The sequence below is a fragment of the Uranotaenia lowii genome, chromosome 2, assembly GCF_029784155.1.
Source record: "Uranotaenia lowii strain MFRU-FL chromosome 2, ASM2978415v1, whole genome shotgun sequence".
Taxonomy (NCBI): domain Eukaryota; kingdom Metazoa; phylum Arthropoda; class Insecta; order Diptera; family Culicidae; genus Uranotaenia; species Uranotaenia lowii.
Window position 1 is genome coordinate 81424165 of NC_073692.1, and position 21920 is coordinate 81446084.

At 33.1% G+C, this 21920-nt stretch overlaps 1 protein-coding gene across 1 annotated transcript in view; it reads left to right on the forward strand.

Moving 5' to 3' along the window:
• LOC129741596 (uncharacterized) overlaps positions 1–21920 on the forward strand; it is a 131379-nt gene that overhangs the window by 101558 nt on the left and 7901 nt on the right. Inside the window, exons 2-3 of the mRNA XM_055733333.1 lie at positions 3171–3525; positions 3632–3977. Coding sequence (XP_055589308.1) covers positions 3198–3525; positions 3632–3977 — 674 coding nt within the window. The 5' untranslated portion in view covers positions 3171–3197. The remainder of the gene's footprint in view (positions 1–3170; positions 3526–3631; positions 3978–21920) is intronic.

Genomic DNA, 21920 nt, shown 5'->3' on the forward strand with positions numbered 1-21920 from the left:
CAGGAATGTCGGAGGAATAGACGTCCGCCCAAGCAACCAAAAGTCTCAAATCTACTTAAACTCGTTCCTCCATAGTTCGAATTTCGCTGAATAAAGGTTTCAAAGAGAATTGGTACCAAATTTTCTCGAATGTGAGCATAAAAGTTACAAAAGGTTCCTCAAATAGTCTTCTATGGACTTGAAGTTCCAAAAAGTTCCTCAAATAGCCTTTTTTGTGACATGTCAATCGCACCCACACAGCATAAGAGTTTCAAATTAGGTCTCAAATAGCCTTCTGTGAACTTCAAGTTCCAAGAAGTTTCTCAATTACCCTATTTTGTGACATGTCAATCGCATCCACACAGTATAAAAGTTACAAATTAGGTCTCAAATAGCCATCTGTGAACTTCAAGTTCCAAGAAGTTCCTTAAATAGCCTTTTCTGTGACATGTCAATCGCATCATTCAGAATAAAAGTTACAAATTGGATCTCAAATAGCCTTCTATGGACTCGAAGTTCCAGAAAGTTCCTGAAATAGCCTTTTTTGAGACATGTCCGCCATTTCATGAATATGAAATGTGAACGAACATCACAGAAGGGCATATAATAAACCAATTATTTTTTGGAGCTTGGAAATTGTTAAAATGTATAATTTGTTTTGAAACTTCAACTCAGAACAACTTAAAGCTAACTCGCAAATGATTGTTTTTGAAATGAGTTAATACTTTGACTTTATAAAATTTCGTCCAACTGTATTTACTTACCACGAATTTATCATACATTGAAAGTCAGTTGAAGCAATTCATTGATTAAATATCAAGATAAAATAAAGATTTTGTATAATTTTATGCTTAACAGTTAAAAACATGGAAATTCATTTTTTTAACCGATATTATTTTAACGGATGATTGATTTATACGCCGTTTCGTAATGTTTGTTGGTAATAATCAACATGCGTCTTTGCTGTTGGCTGCTGGTTGCCCTTGCGGGTATTCTAGGAAGCTTATAACCACTTCGAATTTTAGCTGCCGGTAAGGCTACATCTAGGCGTGGCGTCGTGGCAGCGTGTTCGGCTATCATCTCGGAGGATGGGGTTCAAATCTGGTACTAGGACTAATTTTTTCCATTAGGTTGTTTGATTGCTTGAGTAAGCAAATCAAATAATTGTGTAGCAGAACTGGCGTGCGTGTCGGCATGTATCGAACAAAATTAAAAACAAAGCAATTCAGTATGATCAATTGAGGGAGGGGATGGGAGGAATAAAGATGGATGCCGAGAAACCGGCAGCACCACAGGGGCTGGTGATGATCAAAATAAGAGAGGAGAGGAGAATTATTTTTTGTTTTTGCTGATTAAACGTTTACTTGTGGGCTGAATAGAAGGCCGTTCAAATCTGTAATGGAACTTCAAAGTTTCAATAAGAACTTAAATTATGGGCTGAATAAAAGGAACTTCAGCACATTGATTATGCTGATTAAGCTGTGTTCGACCTTTTTAACGAGACTTTTGGTTGCTTGGGCGGTTACTAAAGCTACCAATTACATCATTTTCTTAACTAAGAAAAGAATATAAACACTATGAATAAACAATAACACATCAACAACAATAGCGAAATATTTAAAAGAACTTCAAAATTTGCCCTTACTATGTAATATCCCATATTTTAGAGTTAAGAAGTATGAAGTGAATACAATATGTGCAAATAACGAACTAAAATTTTGCAGTCACAAAAAATGTCCAAGAGTATAAATTCACAACCAGAGTTTCCGAAATCACATACAAAAACAAAACAAAGTAATTAATTGCTGCGTTTTATTGAACCGCGCATTTTTTTCGTGCCGTCATTTTTTCAGTCATTTCATCGTTGGAAGATAGATAGAAAGGTAGGAAGGTATGCCTCCAAGCTTTTGGAATTAAAACCTCGAACCGTTTCCTCTCGCTCTAATTGCCAAATGGATAACTCCCCAGAGAAGTAAAGAAGAACTTCGAAGCATCATTAGGGTGTTTCAATTCACGATGAAGTTCATTTGTATATCACTGTGAAAGTCTGAATCTGTTAGAAGTTTTTTTAGTGGCTTTTCTTAATTGACAACTACTTAAAATCATTCAAAGAAAAAAAAACATATTAAAAATAAAGAGATTTGATCAAATCAGATGAATCACCCTAGAATTTAATTCCAATCATCGATAATGATCACAATGAAGCTTTAGGGGATGATCTCAGGCATTGCGAGGTCATATTGTTCACTTTTACTCTCAACTGTTGTTATGTTTTTGTTATGATTGAACGCAAAACTATTTCACGTTCGTCGAGGTGAAAGATGGAAAGCAGATTTTTTTTTTGTTAGTAAATTCCATCATTATTATCTTGCAAATTACCACCTGGAAGAAAGGTTGAAATTTAAATCGACCAACAACTATAAAGATGACTTTTCGTAGATGAAGATCAAAACATTAAAATTCAAAATACAGTTACAAAGAAATGCAAGACAAGTCCGAAAGTAGAAATGAAATGAGTAAATGCAACAAGTACAGAGCAATGCGATAGCTATTTCCTACCATGATGATGATCTCCATTTTTTTTTGCGATATTCATTCCAGTTAATGGGTTAGCACGTGACAATTCAGCGAATCCGTTGAAACTGTGTCAGCAATCGGCAGATGAAGGCGACTATGAGGCGCGACTTTGAAAAACGTCGACGTCTTGCTTCACGCTTCGATTTGCCGGTGTGATTTGATGGAAGTAATGATTTCAAGCTGGCTCACATTAGGCACAGAATAGTTTCAGATCTGATATAATTGGAAGGAAAGAAAAATTAGATAGTGAATTTATTTCTTCGAAACTGCGAAACTGTGACAATTTAAAAAAAAATTTCAGCAAAAATGACAAAAATGACAAAAATGACAAAAATGACAAAAATGACAAAAATGACAAAAATGACAAAAATGAGAAAATCACTCTAATGAAAAACTTGAGGAAATGATTTTCCTTAATCTGTTTTTCCTGGTATCGTAAATTAGTTTTAGCCTCGTTGACTTACTTAGGAATTTTATTATTTTTTTTTTTCATTTTCACAATTGTTTTAAATTAAGCGTAAAGTACTGTTTTTTTTTTATTGATGGTCGAAATAATATTTTTCATTCGATCCCATACGCTGAAAAATAATATTTTTTTTCTTCTCTTTTCACAGAAATAAAATGTAGCTGATCTCCAGGCTATGGAGCAGAACATTTTTGACGTGGCCGATGACTTCTCGTTTCCCTGGTTGCCGGCCTATGCAGCCGAATCTCCGGAGTCCGATTCGGCAAACGCCCTGATTAGCAGCGGTTGCAATGGCAATGGGGCCAACGGACCGGTTAGTTCCGGATCTAGCCGGATGCTGGAAACGATCGTGGAGGAAACATCCGACGACGATGGGGCCGAATCGAAGCTCCATTCACTGGAGAACAATTCAATCTCCGGCGGGTGGTCCCAGTACGACCAAGTATGGAGCTCGGCCGGTTCCGACACCGGTTCGGTAATCCGAGTCGATACCCCGTCCTCAGGTAAGTCGTTCTAGTCGTTCTATTTAATCAAAATCACATAAACTCATTCTCATTCAAGATTCGGAATTAAGCCGTACATCACTGACCATTCATTGACCATTTTTAGATCAAGACGCTATGTCCGAGCGAGACTTTATCTGTCCGGCCAAGCGTAGGAAGCAGGACAATGACAATGGAAACGACGAACTCGACGGGGAAGAAGGCGAAGACGTGGGAGATTACTGTGGTGCCGAAGATGGTGGCGTTGATGAACTGCTACCGAGGGTGCTCATCAATGGACACTCCTACGAGGATAGATCCCTTGGTGATGGCGCGGAAGGAACTGCCAATGGGGCTGGCGTTGGAGGGAGCAACCATCTTGGCGTTTTCAACGGTCGGAGACCTAGATTCTGTGAAGTCGATGGAGGCATGGAAGTGACGGAATATTTCATGAGACGACCTCATGAACCAAGGTGGGTTGGATTACTTTTCGCTATAATATTTGAAAAATTATTGCCCATTTATCGAAACATATCGCCCTGGATCAGGTGTCTTGATACTCAGCTATCTTATAGGAAGGCTCTTTTATACTTCGGTTTTTTTATAGTTGTTTATTTGGTGTCAAATCGTAGCTCTAACTCGTTCCTGTTGAATATCTTTAAGTTTTAATTGACACATTAGATTTCATTTAGATTTAATTATGAGTTTTTCTCCTGAAACAATATTTAAGGATAGAAATATGTTATAATTGTATTGAAGTTAAATTCGCGGCAATCTAAAGGAAAATTTTAATTAATACTAAGTTAAAAATATGTTCAATCAACCTAGTACATAGAACGGTAACCTTTGGCTCAAGAGCCGCAGGTGGCTCTTTGGCTCAACGCGTAAGTATAATATATTTCTGAATTAAATATTAAAAAAAATCGAGCTCAACATATAATTGAGTCTTGTTACCTGACTCAGATTTTCATAGGTCAAGAAGAAAATTTTAAAATTGCATCCGCTGTAGGATCAAGCGGAAAAGACCGAATGGCAAAAATTGATTTTTTGAAGCCTAATTTTACAATTGTTAGCTTTTCACTGTTTTATAAGCATCAGCTCAGAGATCATGATTTATTTTATCATAAACCGTAAATGCAAAGAATAACTGTTGTTTTCAAACTTCAAAAACTAATTCAAATTAGAAAAAAATAATTTCCAAAACGCGGGTATCAATCGATCGCGAAAGTTGAGCAGTACCTAACAGGAAAATCAAACAATGGCTATTCAAGAACTACTTATTTGTAAATGATAAATTTACAAATAAGTAGTTCTTGAATAGCCATTGTTTTATTATTGAGCTCATCAAACTTTATATTTAAAGCACTCGCAATCACTTTTTTACCCTCTGTGGTCGAAAATTTTCAGTTGTTATTTCCAAAATCTAATTTTAGTGAATCAATCATTTCGAAAAATATTTAAAACTTTGACGCTTAACAACGTAACAACATTGGAAAAACCACCTCAATCTTATCCTAGATACCTCATAAGCATTCAAGTTTGCCCAAATTTTCAAAGAAAAAAAGGAAAATGCTCGGTCAAGTCCTGGTTCACACTTTTAACGAAATTTCAAATTTTCAACTTGTTTTAGCGAAATAAATTTGCATACATTTTTCGGAATTGTAAGATGAGATTCGGACGCCGCTAATGGGCCTTGCTACAATTTTGAGTGTTTATTTTGCAGCTTTTCTCTTGCCTTTTTATTGAAATACCTAGACTTTGGCTGGATTTGCCCGGATTTTGAGTTTAAAATTAAGAAACCTAAAGCCCGATTTGCCGGTCCAGGATACGTACAGAATAAAATCTGAAAAGCTTACTCAATTATCAAGAATCAAGAATTGAAAATTACAAATTAAAGTTTGACAGCTTTTCAAACCCGAATCAGCATTGAGAATGAATGAAAATTTTAACTCTGAAATTCTGTTTGAAACTTAATCACGGGCTGAATACTTGTAGCCAAAAAATAAATTTACCTTTACACCCCGAAGCAGTTTTTTTATAATTAAATTGTATGCATTTAAAAATACTAATCCTTTGAATTTTTAAACACATTAATTATTTCAAGTACTGCAACCTTCATTTACTAAAAGCACATAAGTTGTGTACGAAGTCGAACAGACGAAACAGACATTTTTTTCATTTTTGATTTAGAGTAAAGTAATAACTGTTGATTCATTTTTATTTATTTTTGTTTCGTAACTGTAAAAGTATCTATGGTTTCAACCACATATTTTCTTCCAGTAATCTAAGCGATGGCAAGCGTGGGTGAATAATCTACATTATATTGAATTTCATTTTTTATTCAATTGGACGGACAATACTGAAGAATCATATGTGACATAAAATGAAATTTTTTTTAATTTTTTTTTATATAGGAATAAAATGAGATTTTTAATTTTACAGATGCATACAATTTTAGAGACACGTTCACATCAAGCCTTGAATTTTGATAATTCTATATTTGGAATGACATATGTAACAAGTTAACAGGAGCATAATTTTTGAAGATTTTAACTATTGGCTACATTGATATACTTCTGGATTTTTGAAAGGGTCTAGGAAAAGGTCATACAAAAGCTTAATCATTTTAAGAACAGTTATTACCCTTTATTTTGTTATCCTAAAAGCTTTTCTTTGCCGAAAAAATTATAAATATTAATGTGTTCAAATCTTTCACTTTAACATCATGCAAAGTATTCATTTAAGCTTGATATGGATTTTTAATTTTCTTGACCTGATATTTGCCAACGAATTTAAATTGATATAAAATTACACCATGTTAGCAGAATTGACAATCCAGAAGCGAATCCATGTACTTGATGGTAATTAGAAATAGATTATTCTAAAATATCCAATAATTTTTTGTAGCTTTTCCAAGCTCTGAAATTTGGAAATTTTAAGCCATGGCTCTTCTGATTCAAAAGGTTGCCGACCACTGGCACTGACCATGCGCAGTCCCATGGCGAGAGGAGGTGAAAAGTGGGAAAAACTCGATCCTTTGAATTTTCATAATTTTTACTCCGTGGTAATGTTTCCAAAAAAAATTGCAATAAAATTTTCCATTGGGGTGATCAATTTTCCAAAAAATGCTTCAGAAGCGTAAAACTTTTACTGACAGTCTAACGTTCTTATCTTTCTTTTAACATTATACCTTTAATTTAATGTTAAACCTCTTGAAATTAATTTTTTCACTTCAAAAGTCACAGAGGTTAAATCTTCTTATTATTTCATGCCACTTTATTTTAGTTTAGATGAATAATTTCATCGTTTGGAAAAACAAATTTCTGTTTTTTTAATTCGTTTATTTTAAACGGCTCAAACCATTAAGTTTTACGAAGCCGGGAGCCTATTATTTTTTGTACAACACACACATTGTTATCCATTTATTCGTTTTAAGGATTCAAGTATTGAGTTCATCGTTCATTATTCAGAACTACTTATGATAGACAGTAAAAAAAAGAAAAAGAGGAAAGGGATACTTAAAGGCGAGGATCGATAGATAATTTTTTTTTTCCAAAAATTGCAAAACTACATAATTTCAATACTTTTGCAGTTGCAGCCATTTAACTTATTTGTCGATTTGCTGTCGTTTTTCTTAACCCCGCCTTTATACAGACCCCGTTCGATTTTGGCAACACGCTCGTACATTTTATGTTGCCAAAGTCGAAAGTTGCCAAAATCGAATGTTGCCAAAATCGAACGGTTTTTTTTTCTCACCTTGTTTTTCAGTTATTTTCACAAAATAACTATTATTATTTTCAAAAACGTTGTTTTTAGTCAATTTTTGACCATTTGTAGTAATTTTTTAATTTTTTCATCCTGTTTTTGATGCATTTTTCACCTTTCTTGTTTTATTTATAATATTTGTTTTCTTTTGACATATTTGCTGTTTTTGTCATGCTTCCTCATTTTGTAGTTGTTTTTTGCCATATTCAGTCTTTTGTTTGAATTTGTTTTTTAACTTTTCAAATTTTTCATCTTTTTGTCATTTTTGAGTACTTTATAAATTTTTTAAAAATCTTTGGTTTTTATTGTTGCAATTTATCACCATTTCAAAACCGAAAAAATTATTTTTGGTGTGTGTCTAAACCAAATTGGTCTTGTTATGAAGAAAACAAAAAGGTAATTTTGTTTCTAAAAACCGTTCGATTTTGGCACATGTGCCAAAATCGGATGTTGCCAAAATCGAATGTTGCCAAAATCGGATGTTGCCAAAAACGAACGGGGTCTGTATTTCAATTTCAAAGTCAATTTCAAGTTTTCTTATGTAAAGGTATTCTTAGATGTAGATTTTGACAACTGGTTGTCCAACAGTTGCCATTATTATGGGTTTTTAGGATAAATTTTTGAATCATTATGTGCAAAAAGTAGGTTAAAATAAATATATTGGCTTGGGTTTAATGCCGATTATGTATACAGTAGTTTCTCGATTTTATCACGGTCAAAAAAAATTTCACCGTGAATATGGCGAAACCGTGAATTTGGCAAAACTAAAAAGTAAAGTGGAAAAGGTACTTTTACCGTATTTAATCAATAATTTATAATGTTTTCAGTAGTAGAAACGTTTTGTATCAATAAATTTTGCCAAATTGCCAAAACTTTTTGAAAAGTTAATCTACCAACAGCTATATCCCGTATTAGAAAGCAGAATTTCACCATGTCAACACGGTTTTTTCAGAAAAAGGTCAGTAGTCACTAATCTATGTGAATTCACTACTCGTGTTCTTGATTGGATGGTCAAGGGATTCCAAGTAGACTGTATATACACTGATATGTCGAAAGCTTTCGACGTAGCTGGCATTAATGAAATATTGGAAGCTTTATCAAGAATGGGCATTGGAGGAATTATTTTGAATTGGATAAAGTCTTACCTTACGGATAGGAGCCAGTACGTATCAGTAAATTCTGCTTATTCTGAACCATATCGAGCATCCTCAGGAGTTCCTCAAGGGAGCCACCTGGGACCTCTACTTTTCATAGTGTTAATGAACAGTTTACCTGAATCGCTTTCGGAGGCTCTGGTATTGATCTACGCCGATGATGTGAAAATATTTTTGCCCGTAAAAAAAATCGACGACTGCCGAACTCTTCAATCGGATTTGGATGCGTTCTCAGATTTTCTAGTCAGAGCAAATTTAAAATTGAATAATTCAAAATGCGCAGTCATATCCTTTACCAGAAGCTACACTCCAATTCAGTTCACGTACTGTTTAAGCGGGGAAGCAATAAGTAGTGTTTCCAGCGTACACGACTTAGGCGTAAAACTAGATTCCGGTTTGACCTTCAGGGATCACATCAATAGCCTCGCTTCGGATGGTCTCGCGATGTTTGGAGTAGTAAGGCGCTTTGCTGGTGAATTAGAAGATCCATACACAATTAAATGCCTATATATTAGCTTGGTTAGATCGAAGTTTGATTTTGCAAGCATAGTTTGGAGGCCCATGTACCAAGTACATATAAATCGATTAGAAGCTGTCCAGAAACGGTTTTTGAAATTTGCGGTAAGGAATCTTGGTTGGAGAGAGCAAATGCCAGAGTATGAGAGTTTATGTCATCTATTGGACTTGGATCTACTAGAGAATCGGCACCGCATAAACGACTTAAAATTCTTTCTGAAAATAGATCGAGGCATCATAGATTCGTCCTTTCTACGGTCCCGAATAACAACCAATTCCAGCAGTTTGGTCTTAAGAAGACGCAGGCGCTACACCGTTGAGAATCGAACAACAAATTACAGCCGTAACGAGCCAGCGCACCGATACATGAGGGAAGCGAACCGCATAAATAACATAATTGACTTCAATTCAAGTGTACAGACAATTTTAAACATTTACATTATGTATTTAAGACGACAATTATATTTAAGATAGTTTTAACTTGCGGGATGACGGGCTCAGCCCACATATCCATCAATAAACTAACTAACTTGAACATAAGATGTAATTGTCAAAGATTTCTAAGCACAAAGTATCGATTTCAGTTCAAATTATTCTTCTCTATAGCAGTTTTAAGATTTTTTCTTGAAATAAAACCATGGAGAATATCAATTTGATAGTCTAAATCTAATTAACGTGAATTATTAAGTTTTTATGGAAATTAAACAGTCGTTATCTCTTATGTCGATTTTAAAAAAGAGTTCAAAGAAAAATGCACCAAAAAATTTTTTATGCATATTTGAAAATTTCAATATTTTAATCTTCACACCTTTGATTAACTAAAAAGTTTACCTTTTCAAAAAATATTTTTAAATTTGCCCAACTTGAACATTTGAAGTGTGATTCTCGAAATTTGATTTACGGGCAGATAATCCTTTGTTTTTTATATGTAGAAAAACAGAAATCTTAGTCTTTTTAACATATTTTAAGGCAAAGCTAGCAGAATTTCATTTTGATCTTCTAAAATTATCCATTCAGACATTACTTAAAGATGTCCTATCAGGATTGCGCACGCCAACCTTTCAAATATACAAATTAAAAAAAGAACTCAGCGACACTTACCCTTGTCAAAAACGCGTAAATTCACCCACATCTTTATATGATTCGCATAACCAAAAAAGTTTACTGTTTTAGAGCTGCTAACCAAGCACAAATAAAAACACTAGCATTAGTGTGACGTTGAAATACTTATGACGATTATTACTAGTGATTTTAAAATCCAAATGATGATTTTAAACACTATACAGCTAAAGTAAGCTGCTCAATGGCATTTTCATATTATTCAATACTTATACCATAACATAAACCATGAAAAATACCATGAACAAAAACGCTCTAGGCTTTGAACGAAAATTAAGGTCCTAAAAATGGTTTCTGAATGATTTCTAAAAAGCGTGATAAAATCGAAACCATAATCGTGATAAAATCGAGCGTGAATTTGGCGAGTATTGATAAAATCGAATAGTGATAAAAATCGAAAAACTACTGTATGTAGTAAACCCCATCTAAAAGCGTGTTTTATAGGGCAAATAAAATAAAATAAAAAATGATTACTTTTTCATGAAGTAACTAATTGAAAACGAACATGTATAACATGAAAGAGGCTACAAACTTTTTTTCTATAAATTTCCGTTGTCTGTGAAACCAAATTGAAATAAATAATTTGAAACTTTTAAAATAAAGGAAATTAGTTTGTGTTTTTCTTGTGATTACCTTTGAATCAATTTCAAATCCAAATTTCTTGATACACTTCTAATTGCAAGTCCCAATTTTGAAAGAAAGCACAATTAATACAATAAAACTTAAAACATAATTTCAACAAAGAAAGTGCGTTAAAAATCACACAAATAATATAAAACTCTGCAAAACACAAAAGTTCTTACGAACATTTTCACAAACAATTTGATTTCTCTTCACTTCCCATTTTCATTGCTGTTTAAGACCCACTTTTTCAGTAAATCTTGTACAAGACTTAATGTAAATAGTGTAAGATAATCTAGATAATCAAAATATATCAATAGATTCAAAATTAAGCATAAAATTTTAATATTACATTTTTTTTCTCGATAAAAAAGTTATTGCAACGCGCCCTTTGTTTTTTTTTGTTCTGAAAATTTCAAATATCCGATTAGTACGTTCACAATAAACAATATAATGAAATAAGTCATGATTTAAGGTAAAGTTTTAAAAAAATACTTAATAAATAGTGTTATTTTTTAGTAAATAATGAAAAACAAGAACTGCAGAAACGCTTGTTGGTCGCCTGGAATGGCTCCTGATAAGGATTGTTCGATTTTCAGGAAAAGGTTCAGATCGATTCAGATGGATGGCCGTAGGATTGATCCACCATAAAAATTTAAGCTTGAGAATCGATCTTTAATATATCCATCTTAACCATTTTGTTATACTTTTTGTTATGAACAAGAACAAGAAAAGAACCAGAAGTTTCAAAGATGCATTAACATTCTTTCTTTGGTAGAAATATATGCTTATAAACGCTTTAAATAAGGTCCTCAATATATTGAAAAATTCCAAAAAAGTTTTCAAAAATACAATCTAATTTTAAGTATAGAAATCGACTTAATGCTCAGCTATTGGCAGCGATTTCATAATTCTCTGAAATGCCAAAAATGAAATAAGAGAATAATATAAAAATAATCAAAAAAATTCACCCAAATGAATAAAAAATTTGCCCAGATTGAAGGAGCTTAAAACTGATAAAAGTTATAACAGGGAACGTTCAACTTTTTTGGATAATATTTTCGATGGAGGATAAGTAATTGAATTTGAAAAAAGGAATAGAAGTTTCACTTCAGTATCATAACCCAAATTTAGAATTCATTTTCAGCCATTGTCAAACAATAAGTTATGAAATTCGAAAATGAAATAATATCGTGAAATTATACGTGTGATCGTTTTAAATATAAATATATCAAAATGCCATGAATCATAATATTAAAAATCACATTTTGAATTTTGTTTCCGTTCTCGGCTGAGTTTCAAAATCCACACCAATCATATCGTCAATATTATTTCCATATCATTCACACAATGATAATTAAAATTAAAATTTATAATCCAGTTTCAGTTTGACAAAAAGAAAGTTGATTATTGCAATTGTAATTGTTTGAGACTCTACATTAAATAATAATATCAACTATGTACATGCATTAGAGACCAGCTGAAATCTGGTCAAATTCGTATATTTTTGTAGAATTGTGAAAAAATCAAAGAAAAAATGTATGTAACCTTTTCTAAAATGCCAAAATAACTTGCAGTTTTCGAGAAAGTTGATCATGCAATTAAAACTTTTATTGTCAATGTATTTGTATCATTTAAATTATTTTCAAATAAATGCACAAACTCTCCCAAATCAGTAAAAATAGGCTCTCAATTTTTTTTGCACCAAAGTAGTTTTTTTTTGTCTTATGCTATAAAAAATTGTTCCTTTTTTCATTTATTTAAACTATTTCTAGAAAATAGTCAAAATAACCAATGAGTCTCTTTGGTGATAAACGTCCTAGAAGCTGCAAGTCATCTGATGTCCTCTCAGTTATTGGTGACATTTCGAATATCAAAGTGACTTCTACTTGAATAAGATCTGGTAATACATCATCTGGGAATATCATCTGGTTGAAAAAATCGACTCAAAAACATGAGGGGCATCAAACTAAAAGAAATAGAAGGAAATCGAAATTCATTAGAAATTCAATGGAATATTCGACCGAATATTTGGCTGAATATTCGTTTGGTTGAATGCCGAATGCCCCTCTTTGGTTCATCTCTAATATTTATCAAAAATATTATTATGGTTCATCAGTCAAATTTGAGAAATGAGATGTTATAGCAGGCGAAACAATATTTTTTCGCTAGACAAAAAAGAACAAAAATTTGAAAGTCCTTTAAATAAAGAAAACAAATTTTACCTCATGCTCAAGATTTATTTCAAAAATTGTTTTTCATTGCTTTGACATAGTTTTTTTTACATTCTGCGTGATTTGATTAAGAATAGTTTAAAAACTGTTTGAAATATTGCTTACTTGCTCACAGATAAAAATCAATATTTAAATTGAAACGCAACACATTCTGGATTTCATTATGTCAATTATAAATATTAAATTTTCAAAATTCTTTTCAAGGGATTTAAAACTTCTTCGACTCATAAATGTGAAGTAGTGTTATTACACAATGGACATTGAATCGATTTCATGGTTTCCAAATTATTGAAAAAAAAAACAATTTTTCGAACAGCTTTGGACGTTTGATGTGTTCAAAAATAGATGAACCTCTTCTAAAATAATACCCATCTGAGTTGCACATTTTACAAAAGATTCAGCATTTCCGTGCGACTGATTTCAGTTTGGCTAGCGAACTACAGATGGCAGCACAACCAACCAGCTCACGCTTCATACTACGCTTCATAGACCGAACGCTTGCGCAAAATCAATTTTGATGACCGTTGGCGGCGTGTGAAACAGAGGTTGGTTTTATCCTAACAATATTTTTTTTAACAAAAATTTGTGTTTTAGTTTCGAAATCTTGAAAAATTGAAATTTTTCTTAACAAATTTGAATCTCGTACAAGCTGCTGTAGGATTAAACTCTCTTTTCGTTTAAAAGTTTGAGTTTTAGCCGGTCCCTCAACTACGCAAAACATTCGAAATGAGCATTCACACATCCGATGTAGAGCTCTACAACGTCACACCTCATTAACTTTTTTTTTCTTCATTTTTTGTTTTGGTTCCCTCACCGATCGGTGTTTTCTTTCCCAAATCATTAACGGGAATCACCATGCGTAGCCGTTTCGGGAACAAGACGTGTGTGACATTTTACCGTCGATAGGTAGGTCGGAATGGAGAAACCTACTGCCGACAACAACAAGACAAAATTCCTGTTAACGACCACATTTACCATTTAAAAGTCAGCAGGAATGTCTGTTATAGACAAAATAAAAAAAAACCGCCAATCGACGGGGACTGTGGAAAGAAAATTAAAAAAACAATAATCCAATTCAGAAGTGGAAATGGAAATTGGGAAAAAAATGAATGACTTAATTTTAAAAAAATCAATCAAATTAACGAAAACGTTTTTTTTAATTTTAAAGGTCACTTTAAGGATTTCATTGTATTTTATACTAAATGTCAATCAGATGTATTGATTACAACCTGCCGGAAGCAAAACGACTCAAATATTTAAAACAATTTTAAGGCTTCATTGACAATCGTTGATCTAAGTCAACTGAAGGTGCGTGATCGAACTGAACAAACAGGCCCCAGGCGATGTGCTCTGCCGTTGAATAAACTGATGTCGGATTGCATTTGTAAGGCAAATACCCATCTACTTACCTACTACATTTGTTTGTGCACCGAATGCGGCACTGAAAATGTCAACTACCCGTGGATAATTGAGTGTCAAGAATGCGTGTCGTCTAATTGAACAGTTTAAGATTTCAAAAGCCGAATCGTCAGCCAGCAGGTGATACGCGATGGATCTCGAGGCATTGTAGAGCGGAACTCTGAATTGACTTTTGTGGGAGTGCTTTTTTTTTGTTTTTGGGCGCACCAGTGTAAATTTCGAAAAAAAAATGTTATTTTTTGGACTCAAACCTCTTTGGGTTCCAACTTCTAATATGGAAATTGAGCTGTAGTGAAAAACAATTTTTAAATTGAATGGTATGTAACGGCTGTGACGATGTTATTATCGTCTCAAATCTGTTATCACAAACCAGAAATATCTAAAGCTAAATCAAAATGAAGTTGATAGAATATCAGTATTGTGTTCCATCCCCTCAATTGGAATTGATTCTTACTAGTCCGAAGATAGGATTGGGATTCTCTCCTCCCTCCTTGCACCAGCTACTGTGACGTTTATCCGTCAATCGATATGCAACATTAGACTGAGACGATTTGGGGTCATTTTTGAATTTTTCAAACCCTGGGGTCTGAAAAGCTTTGTTTTGAAAATTCTGTAAAAAATCATGAATAAGTTTTAAAACTCATCCATGATTTTTTACAGAGTTTTCGAGAAAAGTTTACATGACTACATATGAACTTTTGGTTTTTATGGAAAAATTAATTGTTTTGAACTGAGAAATCAACTTTTTTTGTTTCTTCTGTGCCAATTTATAGATTGTCTGGAGGAAATTTTCCGCTGAACAACTTTGTCGAAGACTTTAACTTCATATCTTACTAGGCAAAAAAGTTATTCATTGTTTAACAGGGATATGTCTTTTGGCATTGAAAAGCAATAAAATCAATTGACATCACTGCTGGTGCCTCGATGAGAAGTAGTTATGCAATACCTAGATAGGCACCATTCAGTGATGTCAATTTAATTTGTTATTTTTCAATGCCAAAATACATATCCCTGTTAAACAGTGAATAACTTTTTTGCCTAGTAAGATTTGAAGTTACGGTCTTCGACAAAGCTGTTCAGCGGAAAATTTTCTTCAGAGAATTTATAAATTGGCATAAAAGCCACAAGGAGGCTCGGTTCCACAGGAGAAACAAAAATGTCGATTTATCAGTACAGAATTTTCAATTTTCCTATACAAACATTAAAGTTCAAATTTACTCATGGAAACGTTACTTAAAAACTCTGCAAAAAATCATGGATGAGTTTTAATCCAAAACGATGCTGTTTAGACCCCAGGGTTTAAGAAATTGAAAAATAACCTCAAATCGACTCAGTCTACTGTGTCGGTGTTATTATCATCAAAATTTGTCATCACGAACCAGATATAACTATATCAAAATCAAAATGAAGTTGATAGAATACCAGCGATTGTTCTCCATCCCCTCAATTGGAATAGATTCTAACTAGTCCGATGATGGGATTGGGATTCCTCCTCCCTCCTTTCATCAGCTGCTGTGGATCACTGTGACATTTATCCGTTAATCGATATGCAGCATACCATTCATTTGGGGGTTGCTTTCATTGTCCGATTCATCTGCTATAGATGGTTTTCATTAGTAATACGATATATCTTTCGATACCCGAGTGCTCTTTATGGTAGGGTTGCCATCCGTCCCGCAAAAGCGGGATATGTCCCGCTTTTTTGTTGAATGTCCCGCCGCCCCTTTTTTTCTCTCAAAATGTCGAGCTTTTTTCATGGGAAACTTTATCAAAATTTATTGATTTACACTAAAAAAAATGAAACTTAAAAAAAACGAACACAAAAACATACAGGAGGATCTCAATGAAACTAATGTTTCCTCGAAGAAATTCCTTTTTCTTAACTCTAAGCGTTCATCTTTCGAGGATATGATGGCTAGCCTCTTACAAATGCTAAAACCACCAACCCACAAAAAATGTACTTTGTTTGCCGTAATCAGGATTCGATCTCGTACCCGTTGGCTTAGAAGACTTGAAGACTATCCTTTTCGCCACGGGCTGCGGCTTTATCCTCTTTTCAATTCTCAATTTCAATTCATAAATTCAACACAAAAAATCTTTTGAATATGTCTTTTTTCTCAAAATAAGTAACACAAAACGAAAAAAAAAAATCTATTACGTCAATTTTTCTCAAATTAAGTATCACTTTTTTCAGATTTTCCATAAGACAACACTCAATAGCCCTAAAGTAACAATAAGACTCTGATTCAGTTAAGTTTTCTTGGAGCACGTTCAACCAATGCTATTTAAATAATTTTGGTATGAAGAAATTATTGATTAAGTTGCTTCCAAATAATAAAAGATCAAAATTTTTCAACAGAATCTTAGTTAAATTGCCATTTATACACCATCTTTTTCGACTCAATTGTCCAAAGTAAACAGCGATGGAAGTTTTCTTGAGTTTTCAAATATTTAGAACAAATTTGATATAAATGTAGTACTTGAAATATTTTTCTCAAAAAACGTGTTGAAACGCGTGAAAAAAAAACTTTCTATGTTTGACAATACAAATGATTTTTTTAAGAGTTTTTAAGAGTCTGAAATGTCCCGTTTTTTTCGGTTGTGTCCCGCTTTTTTGTCGTGAAATGTCCCGCTTTTTTTTCAAAAAGTATCTGGCAAGTCTATATTATGGTACCGTTACAAAAAAGATAAACATTAGTGAAATGATTAAACTTGATCTGGAAATGGAGAACATAAAAAAAAGAAACAATATCAAAAGAGAGATTTCAAATTTGTTCCGCCCATATAAAAAATGACACCTGCTTAACTTGAAATGTCGTTACTCATTTCATACTTTGAGCAATGTAACGTCTTGAATCACATATTCATGTGCATATGTGCATAACGTAAGCAAATAAATGTGGAAACATTATTTTATGCATTTCAAGCAACTGCTATAAATTCAGTTCATGACATGGTGTTAAATTTTGTGTTCATAAAAGTAAGAAAATGACATTCCAGGGGAAAGCCAAAAATGCTGAAATTCACAGACAAATGTTTGCAGTGTTTCATACTACCAGATAAAAACTCGTGTTTTTTATTTCAACTAGGAAATTTCAAAATAAAAAATATCGTTAATTTGAACAAATGCTGAACTTTTAGAGTACGAAATAAAAAAAATTGTGAAAAATCTGTTGATTTAAGATCTGACAACTTAAAGTGAATTGATAGAATACATATTTTCAAATAATAGTATGACATCAAATCAACCACTAGACATTATTGAGAACAAAGTAAATATTGAGATTTTGTAATCTTCTTTCTCCTTTCAATCGAAAAAAAAACAATGAAAAACATTAGGTTCAGTTTGTGTACTTAAAAATGAACAATCTTGAATTTTCACTTGAAAACACAAATTGATCACACTTTTACAAACACGAATGCCTTTAAAAACGCAAATTTATGCAATCAAACATAAACGAAAAGCTGAAATTTATTTTTGGTTTTATGTATGATATTTTATCATCTTTGATGAACCTGTGTCTAAGGTTTTACAATCGATTACGATTAACAATGAAAAGTGAGTTCAGAAATCATCAAAAAAGGATGAAAGATTTTCAACACAGTTACCTACTTAGTTTTGATATCCAGGTAGATTATTTAAAATTTAGACTATACTGTAAGAAGAAAGTCAATTTTGTTTCCTAGTCCCAAATACCTGTTCAAAACTTAACTCAATATATAAATTACTAAATTTTTAAGAAAAGTCGGAGACTTTTTTTCATAATAAAACCCCACAAATGCTCATTAACTCAGATTATTCTGTACAAATTGATGTGAAAGATTAATTTTTTAAATGTAAATGAAACATCCTGAGCATTTAAACATTTTACAATCAATAACTAACTTGGAAGAATACTATTTCTGGTCTTGGTACAATCAGTAATGAAAAGTTTAATTAGATTTTTTAAATAGAACTATAATCACTCTGTTTATGACATTCCAACTCTTTTCTCTCAATTTGTATCACTTGTAGAAAGTTGTAGCCAGAGAAATATTCTATTGAATCATGTTATAGACATATGGAGTTGGGCTAACGCTAAAGGTAAGACAAGCGTTTTCACAGTGAGAAGTTTTTAAACCAATTTATTGAAAATTTGTATAAATGTTTAACAATCCCCCCCTCCCCTCCACCCTTCATGATGTTACAACTCCAAGTGACAAAAGAAGGATTTTAAATTTGTTCAGGCCATATAAAAAAAAGCATCGATTTAACTTTAAAATTTTGTTACTCATTGCATACTTTGAGCAATGTAACATCTTGATTTCGTGCATAATATGGGCAAGCAAAAGTGAAAAAAAATTTTTTAAGCATATCCAGCATCGGCTTTAAACGCTAGTCTTGACACGATGTTATATTTTGTTTCCATAAAAGCGAGAAAATCACATTCCAGAGGAAAACCAAAAATGCAGAAATCCACAGACAAATATTTGCAGTACCAGTACTAGATAAAACCCTGTGTTTTTTTTTTCAATTTTGTCTAGGAAATTTGGGAAAAAAATCGTTAATTTGAACAAATGCAAAACTTTTAGAAACGAAATAAAAAGTTTGCATAAAATCTGATGACTAAAGTTCTGACAACTTAAAATGAATTAAGAGAATATTTTCACACTAAAAATGGTCGAAAACAAAGTAAATGTTGGAATTTTGTAATCTTTTTTTTTCCATTTAATAGAAAGAAATCCACGAAAGAAAATAGGTTAAATTCGTTTACTTTTGAACAAAAATGAACAATCTTTCTTGAATTTTCGCTTGAAAACTCATTGACATGACATAGGGGAGATGGAGGCATAATGGCCACCTTAAGGAAAACGCTTATTAAACCATAGAGAACAGCTGTAATATGTGAATTACATCATTGTTTCGTGTTCAGATACTCAAATAGTCCATTGCCTAATTGAATGAAACTTGAAAAAGTAGATAAAAACGTTTAAAAATGCATTTTAAAAATTTTTGCCGAAAGTTGAAAACCGGTCACTGCAGAGGCATAATGAGAAACCCCCCGAGGCAGTATGAACACCATTTATGAAGGCATTATGAGCGTTTTCTGCCGGGGATCCTAGCAGCAAACTCGACTCGGTGAAGTCAACTGAGTAATAGAGCTACAGCTTGACTTGTATCGTCTGACGATTTGGCCTATTGGTAAGATGTCGGAGAGGTAATCAGTAGGCTCGAGCAGTGGTCGGAAAATCGCTCAAGAAAAGCAATCAGGAATGGTTTCTAGCTAGAATGATGCTACCTCCGAGTGCTGTGATACGCACGTGGTAAAAGTACCCATTGAATATATGTCGAAAATCAACACTAACTTGATACAAGAAGATATACCATGCCCCACCGGAGGCTACCGTTGCTATTCGTCACGTGGCTAATCGACGGTGATCGACATACTTGGTGATACATTTTGAACGTCGCTCCCTCAATCATTCCCGAACGTCTATCCTCGCATCATAGTTGATAATGCTCGTTATTGATAGACGATCATTAATGTTTCAAAAGGAAAAATCTGAATAAATACCAGGACCACATGTTCAAAAAAGCTGTAGCACATGCTGGACAGTTCATTGCGGTTACCTAGTCATGATTTTGTCCTTCTAGGCAAAACGAAAAATAAAAAATCATCTGATAGCCTACATAGATCGCTCAGAACTGATACATATCAGTTATGATCCTAAAGGTTGAAAGCCGTTAGGGGAAGGAAATGAGCATCGAGACGTTCGTTGCTGATAGTCTGCGTCCTTTTTTACCTCATCATGTATCGCAAAAGTGTTTCAAATACAGAAGCGTCGTTGTCATGCATGATTGTTTGTATGATTTGGTTGAAGAAGAAAAATTTGACTGCTTTGATTTTTTGGCTCTGAATGTAGTCAAGCATGGCTCAGTGAAAATGATTGATTTTCGGAAGCATGGGCTCGAGTTCGATTCCTGGTCAAGGTGATTTTTTTTTCATTTATCATTCATGATCCTGATTGCACTAAACGGTGAGGCGAAGATTCATCAAACATAGCATTAACAAAATAATCTAGGTCTGTTTGTAGAATTCAAAGAATTAACACATGCTCATACATTATGTTTCTGGTGTTTTGTTTGACGGATGATGCTTTGATGCTATTAGCCGTATGATGTAACAATAAAAAAAATCAATCATGAATGGTATGTGCAAAAAAAAATCGCCTCGAACAGGAATCGAACTCGAGTCTACTGATTACCTCTCCGACGCATTACCAATAGGCCATATCGACAGACGAAACAAGCCAAGCTGTAGCTCTATTCTTCAGTTGACTTCATCGAGTTGAATTCGCTGCTAGATTCCCCGACAGAAAAGGCTCATTATGCCTTCATTGAAAGTGCTCTGTTCGCCTCTAGTGAACAAATGAAAGTAAAAACGCGTTTTAAAATTGATTAAAGTGAAAAATCAAAAATTTTATGATGTTGAAAATTGAAAAACAATGTGTGGATCATTTTTCAGCGCGTACATTTCAGATCAAGATGATTTAAAGGTCATAAAAGCTTATTTGGTGGTGCTCAAAAATTATAATATTTTCGTCACTTGAGAACCTAGCTGATTATTTTTTAATATTTCTGTAAAGATGAAAAGGATATTTCTTTTTTGGTGAAAAATTAATACTATGGGTAGTACGAAACAAGTCCTTATGAAAATTTGTTTAAGAAAATACGTACTTATGTAGAAAAAAGGAGTGCTCATTATGCCCTGGGTGCTCGTTATGCCCTCATCTCCCCTAATGTGAAAGCAGAATCCAATAAAAACATCGATTATGATATTTTCTATACAAACATCCGTCGGATAAAGAATGAAATCGCCAGTTTGGCGAAAATGAAATTCATTTTCAAACCGGCACCATTTTTGATCGCGGGAATCAATTTCTATAAAACTTGGCCAGGTACGATACAACCAAATTTCAATACTTTTCAATTAAATTGTCGTATCTTTTTTTTTGTAAATTTTGTAAAGCATTTCCAAATTTCCCTTTTTTGTTGTGTGTATCTTTGTTTCTCTTTTTTGTTTAATATTTCATTAGTAACACAGTCATTGTAAAGTCTTTAAATTTTGTGGAACGTTAGTTAGATAGTTGAACTGAATAGTGTTAAAATTTTATGAAAAAAATTAAAACGAGAGATAAATGACGGCTTGTCAAAGATGGAAGAGGGTGCGCAGCTTCACGCGATTTCATTCTTTTTTTTTAACGCAACTGTACATGGAATTTTCTTTAAAATACTTATACTTGGGTTCCTAGATGTTTAAAGTCACCAGAAACCATGGTTATGCAAAAAAATACCTAAGATAAAACTTAGTTGTATTTTTTGCTTCGAACTTTTCAATGAAACAAATAAGAACTGCAAGTCAAGAAAATGGAGTGTATAAAACGGTGCCGCACAGTTGTAAAATTCTAAAAAAAAAACCTGGCAAAAAGTCTGTTCTCACCATTTTTGGCTCGGAAACATTTTAAAACTATTCAATTATCATAATTTTACTGTTTATTACTTATTATTTTCATATTGTATTTGATTTTTTTATTTTTATCGTAAGAA